The sequence below is a fragment of the Cryptomeria japonica genome, chromosome 3, assembly GCF_030272615.1.
Source record: "Cryptomeria japonica chromosome 3, Sugi_1.0, whole genome shotgun sequence".
Classification (NCBI taxonomy): domain Eukaryota; kingdom Viridiplantae; phylum Streptophyta; class Pinopsida; order Cupressales; family Cupressaceae; genus Cryptomeria; species Cryptomeria japonica.
This window is the reverse complement of record NC_081407.1, coordinates 15,224-30,452: the sequence shown is the minus strand read 5'-3', so window position 1 is coordinate 30,452 and position 15,229 is coordinate 15,224. Positions and strand designations below refer to the sequence as shown.

The following is a 15,229-nucleotide window of genomic DNA, read 5'->3' as shown; positions in this document are numbered from 1 at the left end:
GAATGAGCATCCGAACTCCGTTTTTCAAAAACTTTATATTTTTGGAAATCTTGTGCTGTGTACTTTCTAGAAAAATGGGTTTTATTTCCAAATTCTACTCCATGCATATTTTATTCAGTTTTTTGCTTTTCAGCACTTTGGTGGATATCGTGGTTGTTTCAGGTCCTGGGACCTCTTTTCTGAGTAGGGTGTCTCTGTTTTGATTCTCATTTCTATTTCTAGTCTTCTTATCATTGTAGCTTGTATTTATGCAAACACACTGAGATAAAGTGTCATCATGCATTGTTTACTTGGAATCTTGCATATTTTGTGTCTTGTTGTACATGCATTGTTGATCAAGTGCCATGAGGGGGTTGATGTTTGCCTGTTGTTTGCCATCTTCCTTTGTCAAGTGAGTGTTCCTTCCATGACATTCGCTTAATGATGATGTGTCTCGGCACCTTTGATGTTCTTGGTTCTTTGTCATGTAGTTGTTTTTGGCTGTCCTTTTCAGTGTTCCTGTCCCTCTCCCACTTCCGCATTATGGGGAGGTTTATCCTGTTGGTTCTAATGCTTCTGTGGTTTGATTGATCAACTCTTCAGACTTTGGTTTCTCATGCCATCTGTATCTTCGATTTCAATTGTTTTGCCTTGTTTGCCTCTTGATTCGAGTAGTATCATTTGAGGGCACTCATGCAGATTACAGTCTTCTCTACCTGGTCATGTTCTAGTTCAGTGGATGTTCTTCAAATCAGCAATTATTCTTTGATAGAGTTTGCAGGGTCTTCATGCTTCAGTGATATTCTTTTCTATCTCTTTTTTGAGTAGAGTTTTGTTCCCATGTGGTTTTCTCTATTTCTCCAGTTCATAGAGATTTCATTGTATTTGGGTACCTGATTAGGCCTTGTTTCCGGGACCCATCTTTCATGCTTTCAGTAGTTGTTCTAGGTTTTAGCTTCTCCCTAAGTCTAGCTTAAGGGGGGGTGTTAGAGTAATTGGGTCTTTACTTGATTAATTAAACAATATTTGTTTAATTCTTTAAGTTTCCAATTATCTTTTTACACTTAAGCTAACATTAGGTGCATATAATTAATTATTTTAATTAATTATTATGTGTAAGCCTAAGGTTTTCCCTTTTTAGGGTTTCTTGACCTATTAGAGGTTACTTTTTCTTTTCATTGTATTATCTTTTCACAATACATTTTTGGTGAATTGGAGCTCTCTTTTTTGGAGAATATTTTTCTTGTGTTTTGTATGTTCTTCAGATTTTGCTTCATTGTTTCTCCTTGTAACAGGTTATTTGGCTTGCAGAAGATCTTCAGGCTACTGTGGGGTTGTATTTCTCAACTCCTATATAGAGGAAGCTGATTCTGGCTCAGAAGAAAGAGCAGCATGAGAACGTGTGAGAATAACGTGACCAGAGGTATCATTCACAGGGCCTGCAACTGATGAAGATCTTTCAACTATGGGATTGTGGGGAGTAGCTGCATGGTCAGACACTAGTTTCTTAGCTGGGGCCATCATGTGAAATTTTTTTTAGGGATTAAAGGATTTTTGAAACATTGGCAGCGAAGCTAGAGAAACCAGAAGAAATTAGACTTAGAAAAAAAAAAAATTTAACTTCGAAAAAAAATTTTATGGAGAAAAAATTTTAACTTAGAAAAAATTAAACATAAGAATAATAAACAAGTTTAGAGTAGACATGAAAATAATTTTTGATTCATTCCAAAACATGTTTCGCCTTTATAGGCTCATCAGTTGGAAACAAAAAAGAAAATAATTACAATGCCAAGGTTTTAAATAATGAGTGGAAATCAAATCCACAAACATTAAAAAACCAGAAAACTAAACAAGTCTAAAACCACTAGAAACTAAAACCATGGTTTTTCGAAATTCAAATTTGAAAACCATTTACAAAGAAAGATTCTAAAAATGCTTGAATGAAAAAGGCAACTACCTCGGTTTGAAATTTGAATTTCAAAACCGTTACAATGCAAGTTTCTAAAAATTGCCCAAATGAATAAGGCAATAAATTGAATAAATAATCTTTCCAAATCTTTCCAAATCTCACCAAAAACTGAAATAGGCAAGTATTCGAAAGATGAAGAAAATTGCCAAAATCATCATGAGTAAAGCAATCTTTCGAAATCCCTCCAAAACTGATTTTAGGAAAGAATTTAAAGAGAATCTTTCCAAAACATCATGAGCTCAAGAATATTTCCAAAATCTTCAAGAGATCAACTCAAAATTCAAAAACATTCTTAATTAAAAATTTAAATACTTTCCAAAATTAAAATTAAAATTCGTAAATTCATAAAATAAAGTCAAAAGGTCAAAAATAACATAATGCTATTTTTGAAAATAATTATAAAGTTTAATTTTCAAATTTGTAAATATTTAATATTGAGTAAATCAATATTAAATAAATTTGAATTAAAACTTTAGAATTAAGGAAGACTTTAAATAATGAATTATAACATAATTTAAATTAAAATTTTAAAAAAGTACTTAAATTAAAAATTAAAAAATGGAATTAAGAGTTAAACCTGCTTCTCATAACAAAGGAACCAAGCTTCCTCGGATTTCTCCAACAAATCCAAGGGAAAGGAATATGTTGTAGTGCGGGAACTTTCTGGCAGAGGCCAAAAAGTTTAGGGTTTAGGGTTTAGGCCAAAAAGTTTAGAGTTTAGGGTCTAGGGTTTATAGTTTAGGGTTTGTGTTTTAAGGTTTTAGGGTTTAGGGTTATAATTTAAGAATAATATCACTTGCAGCATCATATTCAAACCGAAAAAAAGGCATGAGAGTGAAAAATAATTTTATTGAAAAATGTCAAGACATGTTTCGAGGGAATTTCACCCTCTCATTAGTGGACTTGAAATGTTTTACAAACAATTACAATAGAGGGGTTTAAATAGGAATGAGGGGACAACCACCTCAACTTCCTAGAAAACCAACAGTCATGCATTAATATTTAATAAATGACTAAAATAATCAAATAATTAAATTAAATAATCGACTAATTAATTAAAATAATTAATTAATTAATTAAAAAATTAATTAATTAAAATAATCAATTAATTAATTAAAAAAATTAATTAATTAATTATTTAAACATCACTATGAGAAGAAATAAAAGTCCCAAAATTAGACGTGTGCGGGTACTTTTTGGCAAAAGCCATACAATATTTAGGGTTTAGGAAAACCCCCATGATCGTCACAAAATGACTCGGCATGAGGGGACCCAACTCCTAAGAACTAGGGGGCACAAAATTTCTTGACTATCATAGTGAAGGTGAAAACCTGAAAACCACAGGCGCGAAAAACGAAAACTATCAAGTGAAGATAGGACACCACCAAGGCAACCGGAGACCAACAAGAAAATCTGAAAACAGTTGAGAAAGCCCGTGGGGGCTGGGGAGATGAAGCACCGAAAAAAGCAGAGCGTGGAAGCCGGGCCGTGAGAAGTCATCAATGCGCGAGAGAGGGGATCCCAAAGGGAATCCATGGGAGGTAGCGACCTGCGAGTGCAGAATAGCAGCGTCTGAAAGGGCCAAAGACCCAAGGTTGAGCATGGAGGGCGACCAAGGCACAACAACCACAACTTGCGGGGGGTGGAAGAAGAGCCACGCGGCGAGCAGAAAACCCACAACGAGCAGGAAGGATCACACCCAGAACGACGATGATGGGGAACGAGGATCGCAAAGCGTGCAGGATGCACGAGATGCAAAGGGCACAAAGTGCCAAAAGCCGGCCTGAAAACTAGCAAGGGGCGGCCGAAAGGAAGCCCAAGATGGGCCAAAAATCGATGATGCCCGGGCCTCCATCAGCAACACCGAAATCTGTGGACAAAGGAAGACGCTCAACCCACCAATAAAAAAACCCCAGCAACAGCGATCGCAGGAGATGGAGAAAACGACAGATAAACCAATCGAACTAGACTCCATCAAAACTGAAGCAAACAAGCCATCAACAACAAGCACGCGAACCAAACGAGAACAGGCAAAGTGAAGAAACTGATGGCCATGCGAACGAAAGAGGCAAGAATCTGACGACAGCATGAAGATAAATTTTTTTAGGATTATAATTTAAGAATAATATCACTTGCAGCATCAGATTCAAACCAGAAAAAAGGCATGAGAGTGAAAAATAATTTTATTGAAAAATGTCCAGACATGTTTTGAGGGAATTTCACCCTCTCATTAGTGGACTTGAAATGTTTTACAAAAAATTACAATAGAGGGGTTTAAATAGGAATGAGGGGACAACCACCTCAACTTCATAGAAAACCAACAGTCATGCATTAATATTTAATAAATGATTAAAATAATCAAATAATTAAATAAAATAGTCAATTAATTAATTAAAATAATCAATCAATTAATTAATTAATTATTTAAACATCACTATGAGAAGAAATAAAAGACCCAAAATTAGGCATGTGCGGGTACTTTTTGGCAAAAGCCATACAATATTTAGGCTTTAGGGATTAAAGATTTTTGGAACACTGGCAGCGAAGCTAAAAAAAACCAGAAGAATTTAGACTTAGAAAAAATTTAGACTTAAAAAAATTTTAACTTCAAAAAAAAATTTATGGAGAAAAAATTTTAACTTAGAAAAAATTAAACATAGGAATGATAGACAAGTTTAGAATAGACATGGAAAATATTTTTGATTCATTCCAAAACATGTTTCACCTTTACAGGCTCATCAGTTGGAAACAAAAAAGAAAATAATTACAATGGCAAGGTTTTAAATAATGAGTGGAAGTCAAAACCACAATCATTAAAAAACCAGAAAACTAAACAAGTCTAAAACCACTAGAAACTAAAACCATGGTTTTTCGAAATTCAAATTTAAAATTTTTGAATTCGAAAACCATTTACAAAGAAAGATTCTAAAAATGCCTGAATGAAAAAGGCAACTACCTCGGTTTGAAATTTGAATTTCAAAACCGTTACAATGCAGGTTTCTAAAATTTGCCCAAATGAATAAGACAATAATTTGAATAAACAATCTTTCCAAATCTCACCAAAAACTGAAATAGGCAAGTATCGAAAGAAAAAGAAACTTGCCAAAATCATCGTGAGTAAAGCAATCTTCCGAAATCCCTCCAAAACTGATTTTAGGAAAGAATTTGAAAGATGGAGAAGCTTTCCAAAACATCATGAGATCAAGAATCTTTCCAAAATCTTCAAGAGATCAACTCAAAATTTGAAAACATTCTTAATTAAAAATTTAAATACTTTCCAAAATTTAAATTTAAATTCGTAAATTCATAAAATAAAGTCAAAAGGTCAAAAATAACATAATTCTATTTTTGAAAATAATTATAAAGTTTAATTTTCAAATTTGTAAATATTTAATATTGAGTAAATCAATATTAAATAAATTTGAATTAAAAATTTAGAATTAAGGAAGACTTTAAATAATGAATTATAACATAATTTAAATTAAAATTTTAAAAAAGGTACTTAAATTAAAAATTAAAAAATGGAATTAAGAGTTAAACCTGCTTCTCATAACAAAGGAACCAAGCTTCCTAGGATTTCTCCAGCAAATCCGAGGAAAAGAAATATGTTGTAGCATGGGAACTTTCTGGCAGAGGCCAAAAAGTTTAGGGTTTAGGGGTTGGGGTTTGGGGTTTGGGGTTTGGGATTTAGGGTTTAGGGTTTTAGGGTTTTGGGTTTAGGGTTTAGGATTCAGGGTTCAGGGTGAGGGTTCAGGGTGAGGGTTTAGGGTTTGGGGTTTGGGTTTTAGGGTTTAGGGTTTAGGGTTCATAAGATAGAAAAATTCAAGTGTTGCCATTGTAGAAATTCCATAAGTTAGCCAAAAAAATTTGTATTCAAATTGCATTAAAAAATACCCAAACATGTTTCGGGGGAATTTCACCCCCTCCTCAGTGGGGTTTGGGGTTTGGGGTTTCGAGTTTTGGGTTTCAGGTTTGGGGTTTGGGGTTTGGGGTTTAGGGTTTAAAAAATTTAAAAGAATCACTGGCTATGAAGGAAGCAATCTAGAAATAAAATTACAAAGAGTAGAAAGAGTAGACAAACTAGCAAGAAAAATATGCAAGTTTTCATAAATTTGTTCAAAACTAGTTTCGGGGAATTCACCCATCATCAGTTGAACTCAGAATGAAAAAATACATGTAGAGGAGGAGATTAAACAGAAAGTGGAGACAAATCCACTGTTTCCAAAAATCAACCTTGAGATACTAAAAAGTCTACTAGCTTTCAAAATTACAAAATTACAATGCTTCTAGAAAATATGCCCAAAAGTTTATTTTTGAAAAAAGTCTAAAAAAGACATAATGTCTAATAAAGACAAAAATAAAAAATATCAATTATTAATTTAAAATTAATAGTTAAAATAACTATTAATCAAAAATTAATATTTAATAATATTTAATAAGTAACTATTATATTAATACTAATAATTAATAATAAATCATTATTAATTATTAATAGTAATAAAAAATAGTTAAAATTATTAAATTTATTAAATTTATTAATTATGAGGCATAGGTCTCTCTGAGAAGAATCTACTTCTCGTCAGGAAGGAGCCAAGTTGTCTAGGATTACGCCAACAAATTCTCAGATGAGGAATATGGCGAAGCGCGGGGACTTTTTGGCAAAGCTGAAAGAGTTCAGGGTTTAGGGAGACCCCCAAGTTCATTGCTTTAGTCGAAGGACTAAAGTCAAGTTTGAAGACAAGGGGGGCCCTCTTTCTTATCTTTAGAGAAGAAACTCGCTGAAGAAGTGTTGACTTGTCCTTCGGGGAGACCTTGTTGAAGCAATGTAGTAAGAACCTTCTAGGATATCCATAGGCACAGAGTCGTTGAAAGAGAAGCCTTTTTAATCTGACAAAGCCGAAAGGCTCTGATTCTCGTAATAAATAACGACGAAGCTCACTAATAATAAAGGCTTTCTTCTGATGCTAGGGATGCCAAGACTTATACAAAATGTAATGATAGGCATTTAATTTCTTCTGATGACATTGAGAAGAAAGAATGCCCGAGGAAGAGAAATTTGGTCCTTTGAAAAAATTGATATCAAGAAGAACAACAGAAGAAGAGGAGATGCAAGGATTGATGTTGATCTTATGGTGAATACTTTGATAGGCATTCAGAAAAAGCTGAAGAGAGTGCTCGGACCCCGTCCAAATGCCAAAAGCATCATCAATAAACCTCTTATAATAAATAAGAGGTGAAGTGTCCAAAGTGGAAAATAAAGAATCTTCCAAGTGGCACAAAAAAAGACAAGCGTAAACAACTGCAAAATTACTCCCCATAGCTGTTCCTCAAATCTGTTTGTAGAAGATGCCATTAAATTCCAAAAAATGGAATTGAAGGACCAACTTTGCCAAACAGAGGATCATGTCGACAAGCTGAAGGTTGATGAGGCGCTGGGCAAAAAATCTGGTAACCAAAGTCTTTAGAGCGAAAAGGCCTGCGGATGTGGGAATACTCGGGTAGAGTGATTCGACATCAAAAGTGAACAAAAGACAATCGCGAGGAAGACTACGATGTTTAAGATCATGCAAGAGACTGAGGGAGTCAGTCAAATGATTTGGCTACTCTAACAAGACCGGGAGCAAAAGATGATGAAGAACGCGAGACACAAGCTCCAAAATGTACCCAGAGTAAGAGCAGATCGGTCTGCCAGTGAGAAAGGGCTTGTGAATTTTTGGCAGCAGGTAGAATGCACAGGCACGTGCGTTGGTAGTTGCGATGCTCAGAAGGAAAGGTGAAACGCCTTTAAGAACTGAACCAAATCTATGAATAATGGAGGAGAGATTGCTACAAATCTCATCCCAAGGCACTACAGGATACATAGAATAAACCGCCGAGTCAGAAAGTTGACGAAGACCCTCCTACAAATACCAAGACTTATCAATAATGACAAGTCCAAGATTTTTATTTGCCGCCTTAATGATGATTGAACTATCCTTGCGTAGGTTTCTCAATGCTGACATGAGCCGTATTGGCAGCAAAGGACAGTCCGTGAATGAGGAGGAGGAGAGTCATTGATTTAACAACTGCTCACCAAATCTTAAAATTCGCTCCAGGTCTAAATTGAAGGTGGGCAGGTTCCAATTGGGATTGGGCAAGCGAAACTTGCGAGAGAAGCCACCGACAAAGTGTTGGACAATCTGCAAACTTAGAGAAAGGGCCGCATCGGGATCAACAGTGTCATGCCCGAAAAAACATCTCAGTTTGAAGAGTCGAGCGAAGGCTTTAAACTCTTCAGAAATTTGGATGGCAGTCATCGACCGTGGACGTGGAATAAATTTCAAACCAAGCCCAAGTAAGCGTCTCTCATCATAGCTGAGTGCCCGCGAGGAAAGATTGTGAATTGCCAGGTTGGAAATTCTATTTTCAATCTCTGATGGGCGCTTCCTCGAGAAAAGGACCAGAGAGAAGGAAGCAGGGTCGAGGACTGCACTCCACAGGCTCAGACGGAAGCGTACCCACGCGTGGAACCGCGAGTGTTGGAGGTTGATGGGTCCGTGCTCCTGCTTCTATTTTGTCCTTGGTGGAAGCCATGAATTTGGCTTGGATTGCGTGCAGGAGATCGTCCGCGAGCAGGTGCGATGGTGGTGTCTAGCACAGAGGATGCAGGTGGATCGGTAAATCTCACAGAGCGTTGAGGAGGAACAAACCTTCACCTTGAGGATGATGGCCCATAGACAGGCGATGTGTAGTTCCGGGCATTTCTCCCAGAACCAGGCCCATTTTTTGGAGGCCACTCACATGGATGATCGTTGAAAGAGCTGGCGGGAGGAGCGTGATCGGGAGTCCAAGCTACAGTCGGGTGTTGAGGCATCACGAAGGGAGCTCGTAGAAACCGTGGAGACTTAGAGCGAGCTCGCGAGGACTTGGAGCGAGCTCGAGAAGTCGTGGAGGGAGCTCGCAAAGACGTGGAGGGAGCTCGCAGTTGCGGAGGAGGTGGTGAGTGAAAGAGACTGGTCGATGGTTGAGGTTGTTGCTTGGTCTTTGACCATAGTGCAAAATTCAATGGTGTCAAGGAGGCGGGAGCCATAGAAGTTAGAGCATCCAACTTCTTTTGCAAGGCATTTAGGGTTTAGGGTTGAGGGTTGAGGGTTGAGGGTTTGGGGTTTTGGGTTTGGGGTTTGGGGTTTGGGGTTTCTTAGGGTTTAGGGTTTAGTGTTCAAGGTTGAGGGTTTGGGGTTTAGGGTTCAGGGTTCAGGGTTCAGGGTTTTGGGTTGTGGGTTTAGGGTTTAGGGTTTAGGGTTTCGGGTTTAGGGTTCAGGGTTTCGGGTTCAGGGTTTAGGGTTTAGGGTTTTAGGGTTTATGGTTTATGGTTTATGGTTTATGGTTTAGGGTTTTATAAATTAACAAATTTATCACTTGCAGCAAAAATTCGAGCCAGGAGAAGAAGCATGAGTAAAATTATTTTATTGAAAACGTCTAGACATGTTTCGAGGGAATTTCACCCTCTCGTCAGTGGACTTAAATGTTTACAATAATCAATTAATTACAAGGGTTTAGGGTTCAGGGTTTAGGGTTCAGGGTTCAGGGTTAAGGGTTAAGGGTTTAAGGGTTCAGGGTTCAGGGTTAAGGGTTAAGGGTTTTAGGGTTTTAGGGTTTTTGGGTTTTAGGGTTCAGGGTTCAGGGTTCAGGGTTCAGGGGTGTAGGGTTTCGGGGTAGGGTTTCGGGGTAGGGTTTCGGGTTTAGGGTTTAGGGTTTAGGGTTTCGGGTTTCGGGTTTAGGGTTTCGGGTTTGAGGGTTGAGGGTTTAGGGTTGAGGGTTGAGGGTTGAGGGTTGAGGGTTTAGGGTTTAGGGTTTTAGGGTTTAGGGTTTAAGGGTTTAAGGGTTTAGGGGTTTAGGGTTTAGGGTTTAGGGTTTAGGGTTTAATTGGAAACAACTATAAACCAGTACCAAGTAGGGTTTAGGGTTTAGGGTTTAGGGGTTTAGGGTTAGGGGTTTCGGGTTAGGGGTTTAGGGTTAGGGGTTTAGGGTTTAGGGTTTAGGGTTTAGGGTTTAGGGGTAGGGGTTTAGGGGTTTAGGGTTTAGGGGTTTAGGGTTTAGGGTTTTAGGGTTTAGGGGTTTAGGGTTTCGGGTTTCGGGTTTCGGGTTTCGGGTTTAGGGTTTAGGGTTTAGGGTTTAGGGTTTAATTGGAAACAACTATAAACCAGTACCATGTTTAGGGTTTAGGGTTTTAGGGTTTTAGGGTTTTAGGGTTTTCGGGTTTAAGGGTTTAAGGGTTTAGGGTTTAGGGTTTAGGGTTTAGGGTTAGGGTTTAGGGTTTAGGGTTTAGGGTTTAATTGGAAACAACTATAAACCAGTACCATGTTTAGGGTTTAGGGTTTCGGGTTTGGGGTTTCGGGTTTCGGGTTTGGGGTTTGGGGTTTGGGGTTTGGGGTTTGGGGTTTACGGTTTGGGGTTTAGGGTTTAGGGTTTTGGGTTTAGGGTTTAGGGGTTTAGGGTTTAGGGTTTAGGGTTTAGGGTTTAGGGTTTTAGGGTTTAGGGTTTTAGGGTTTTGGGTTTAGGGTTTAGGGTTTAGGGTTTAGGGTTTAGGGTTTAGGGTTTAATTGGAAACAACTATAAACCAGTACCATGTTTAGGGTTTAGGGTTTAGGGTTTAGGGTTTAGGGAAGCCCCCAAGTTCATCGCTCTAGTCGAAGGACTAAAATCAAGTTTAGGGTTTAGGGTTTAGGGTTTAGGGTTTAGGGTTTAGGGTTAAGGGTTAAGGGTTTAGGGTTTAGGGTTTAGGGTTTAGGGTTTAATTGGAAACAACTATAAACCAGTACCATGTTTAGGGTTTAGGGTTTAGGGTTTGGGGTTTCGGGTTTCGGGTTTAGGGTTTGGGGTTTGGGGTTTGGGGTTTAGGGTTTAGGGTTTGGGGTTTGGGGTTTAGGGTTTAGGGTTTAGGGTTTAATTGGAAACAACTATAAACCAGTACCATGTTTAGGGTTTAGGGTTTAGGGTTTAGGTAAGCCCCCAAGTTCATCGCTCTAGTCGAAGGACTAAAATCAAGTTTAGGGTTTAGGGTTTAGGGTTTAGGGTTTAGGGTTAAGGGTTTAGGGTTTAAGGGTTTAGGGTTTAGGGTTTAGGGTTTAGGGTTTTGGGTTTTGGGTTTTGGGTTTTGGGTTTTGGGTTCTGGGTTCAGGGTTCAGGGTTCAGGGTTCAGGGTTCAAAAACGATAAAGTTTCAAGTGCAGCATTTGAATAATTTTCAAAAGTTAGCAAAAACAAGTATTGAAAATTGTATTCAACAAAGAATGCCCAAACATGTTTCAGGGGAGTTTCACCCCTTCATCAGTGGACTTACAAAAAACAATACAAGAGTGGGGTATTTAAAGGAAGTGGAGACAAATCCACTATTCCAAAAAACACACACACATATGAGCTAACAAGTCAACACGTCTTTCGAGAAAACACAAAGACTTTAACATAAACCTAAATATTATGTGCGCGGGAACTTTTTGGCATAAATGCCTAATAAGTTCAGGGTTTAGGGAAACCCTCAAGTCTTTAAGCAATAGGCTAAAAAAGAGGCAAGAGGGGTCCACTATCTCCGAAGAGACGCGCAAGTCCACGAAGAATAAAGACGGTTGACTGATCCATAAAGTGCCGCAGAACCCCCGAAGAGAATAACGCCAAAGGCCGGAAAGGAGTCGGTAAAAAAGCCGACATCATCGGCGGCGTGGGTGGAAAAAAACATCACCCAAAACTCACACGGGGGTGACTTGTCCAAGGGGCCCACGGGGGCGGAAGACCGGAGAGCAGCCCGTTGAATGGGTAGGCGTGGACCAATCACCGTAGCCGGCAGAGCGTATCGTGCAAGGCAAGGGTGGCGCACAAAGCAGCGGGGGTCCACGGGCCCATCCAATCAACAAGCACGGACGTGACGAGGCGAGTCCATGGTGGCAAGGGCCCGAAACAAGGCGCAGACCAGCAAGACGAAGGCTCGAAACGAACGCAGGGGAAACTTCAATGGCGGAAGGAACTTTGCCGAAGCCAAGACACCGTCGAAGAAGCCTGTCAAACCGGGAGCGGCGGCGGCTACAACACATCCCGCGGGGGAGAGAGAGCGGCAGTCCTTCAGCTGGTGCACGCGGGAGGAAGCAGCGGCGTTCGCAGAGCTCAACGCGGCGGCGGAGGAGAAGCACAGAACCGGCGGCGAGAGAAGCGGCGGGTTTAGTGCGAGGCGCGGCGGCGGAGCGGACAAGAGCGGCACAGGAGGTGCAGACAGAGGCGAAGAGTGAGTCCCAAAGGCGGGGCCGAGGAAGAACAAGGCGCAACCAAAGGGGACACCGAGAGATGCGGCCGAGACAGAGGTCTGCGGTGGCGGCTCGGGGGAGCTCGGGGGCCGAGTAGCAGGTAGGCGACGCGGGAGGATAAACCACCAAGAGAGGCCGCCAAACTGCGGGCTCGACCAAACACGCAGGCACGGGAAACAAACACCCGCCGGAAAGCCGAGGTAGACGTCGGCGAAAATGAAAACACCGGCGCGGGAGATTTGCGACCCGCCGGAAAAAGCCTACGAAACCAACAGCGCGGGAAGAAAAGAGACCCGCCGGAACAGCTGCTGGGGCCAATGCCTATGGTGAGGAGACGGTGGCGGCTTCGAACAGCAGAAGAAGCCGGGGGACAAACCAGATCCAGCACCAACACGCACAACCAGGATCGAAGGGAAGAGAAAAGAAGGTAGCCAAGCTACCAAACAAAGAAACTTCCCGAGCACGAGCACCAAACGACCAAACCCGGAAACCAGCAAAACCGTGAAGAGCTCCGATCTGTAGGTGGGGACGAAACATGGCCAAAGGTGCAACGCAGAAAAAAATTCAAACGGCAACCATGAGAGAAGCAGTTTAGGGTTCAAAAACGATAAAGTTTCAAGTGCAGCATTTGAATAATTTTCAAAAGTTAGCAAAAACAAGTATTGAAAATTGTATTCAACAAAGAATGCCCAAACATGTTTCAGGGGAGTTTCACCCCTTCATCAGTGGACTTACAAAAAACAATACAAGAGTGGGGTATTTAAAGGAAGTGGAGACAAATCCACTATTCCAAAAAACACACACACATATGAGCTAACAAGTCAACACGTCTTTCGAGAAAACACAAAGACTTTAACATAAACCTAAATATTATGTGCGCGGGAACTTTTTGGCATAAATGCCTAATAAGTTTAGGGTTTAGGGTTTAGGGTTTAGGGTTTAGGGTTTAGGGTTTAGGGTTTAAAAACGATAAAGTTTCAAGTGCAACATTTGAATAATTTTCAAAAGTTAGCAAAAACAAGTATTGAAAATTGTATTCAACAAAGAATGCCCAAACATGTTTCAGGGGAGTTTCACCCCTTCATCAGTGGACTTACAAAAAACAATACAAGAGTGGGGTATTTAAAGGAAGTGGAGACAAATCCACTATTCCAAAAAACACACACACATATGAGCTAACAAGTCAACACGTCTTTCGAGAAAACACAAAGACTTTAACATAAACCTAAATATTATGTGCGCGGGAACTTTTTGGCATAAATGCCTAATAAGTTCAGGGTTTAGGGAAACCCTCAAGTCTTTAAGCAATAGGCTAAAAAAGAGGCAAGAGGGGTCCACTATCTCCGAAGAGACGCGCAAGTCCACGAAGAATAAAGACGGTTGACTGATCCATAAAGTGCCGCAGAACCCCCGAAGAGAATAACGCCAAAGGCCGGAAAGGAGTCGGTAAAAAAGCCGACATCATCGGCGGCGTGGGTGGAAAAAAACATCACCCAAAACTCACACGGGGGTGACTTGTCCAAGGGGCCCACGGGGGCGGAAGACCGGAGAGCAGCCCGTTGAATGGGTAGGCGTGGACCAATCACCGTAGCCGGCAGAGCGTATCGTGCAAGGCAAGGGTGGCGCACAAAGCAGCGGGGGTCCACGGGCCCATCCAATCAACAAGCACGGACGTGACGAGGCGAGTCCATGGTGGCAAGGGCCCGAAACAAGGCGCAGACCAGCAAGACGAAGGTTCGAAACGAACGCAGGCGAAACTTCAATGGCGGAAGGAACTTTGCCGAAGCCAAGACACCGTCGAAGAAGCCTGTCAAACCGGGAGCGGCGGCGGCTACAACACATCCCGCGGGGGAGAGAGAGCGGCAGTCCTTCAGCTGGTGCACGCGGGAGGAAGCAGCGGCGTTCGCAGAGCTCAACGCGGCGGCGGAGGAGAAGCACAGAACCGACGGCGAGAGAAGCAGCGGGTTTAGTGCGAGGCGCGGCGGCGGAGCGGACAAGAGCGGCACAGGAGGTGCAGACAGAGGCGAAGAGCGAGTCCCAAAGGCGGGGCCGAGGAAGAACAAGGCGCAACCAAAGGGGACACCGAGAGATGCGGCCGAGACAGAGGTCTGCGGTGGCGGCTCGGGGGAGCTCGGGGGCCGAGTAGCAGGTAGGCGACGCGGGAGGATAAACCACCAAGAGAGGCCGCCAAACTGCGGGCTCGACCAAACACGCAGGCACGGGAAACAAACACCCGCCGGAAAGCCGAGGTAGACGTCGGCGAAAACGAAAACACCGGCGCGGGAGATTTGCGACCCACCGGAAAAAGCCTACGAAACCAACAGCGCGGGAAGAAAAGAGACCCGCCGGAACAGCTGCTGGGGCCAATGCCTATGGTGAGGAGACGGTGGCAGCTTCGAACAGCAGAAGAAGCCGGGGGACAAACCAGATCCAGCACCAACACGCACAACCAGGATCGAAGGGAAGAGAAAAGAAGGTAGCCAAGCTACCAAACAAAGAAACTTCCCGAGCACGAGCACCAAACGACCAAACCCGGAAACCAGCAAAACCGTGAAGAGCTCCGATCTGTAGGTGGGGACGAAACATGGCCAAAGGTGCAACGCAGAAAAAAATTCAAACGGCAACCATGAGAGAAGCAGTTTAGGGTTCAAAAACGATAAAGTTTCAAGTGCAGCATTTGAATAATTTTCAAAAGTTAGCAAAAACAAGTATTGAAAATTGTATTCAACAAAGAATGCCCAAACATGTTTCAGGGGAGTTTCACCCCTTCATCAGTGGACTTACAAAAAACAATACAAGAGTGGGGTATTTAAAGGAAGTGGAGACAAATCCACTATTCCAAAAAACACACACACATATGAGCTAACAAGTCAACACGTCTTTCGAGAAAACACAAAGACTTTAACATAAACCTAAATATTATGTGCGCGGGAACTTTTTGGCATAAATGCCTAATAAGTTTAGGGTTTAGGGTTTAGGGTTTAGGGTTTAGGGTTTAGGGTTTAGGG

At 41.5% G+C, this 15,229-nt stretch overlaps 1 protein-coding gene across 1 annotated transcript; it reads left to right on the top strand.

Moving 5' to 3' along the window:
- The first annotated feature begins 13,910 nt into the window (after positions 1-13,910).
- On the top strand, positions 13,911-14,775 carry LOC131874547 (uncharacterized). Its single transcript, XM_059217977.1, has 2 exons — positions 13,911-14,370; positions 14,438-14,775. The coding sequence occupies exons 1-2, from the start codon at positions 13,911-13,913 to the stop codon at positions 14,773-14,775; spliced, it is 798 nt and encodes a 265-aa protein (XP_059073960.1).
- Positions 14,776-15,229: the final 454 nt, after the last annotated feature.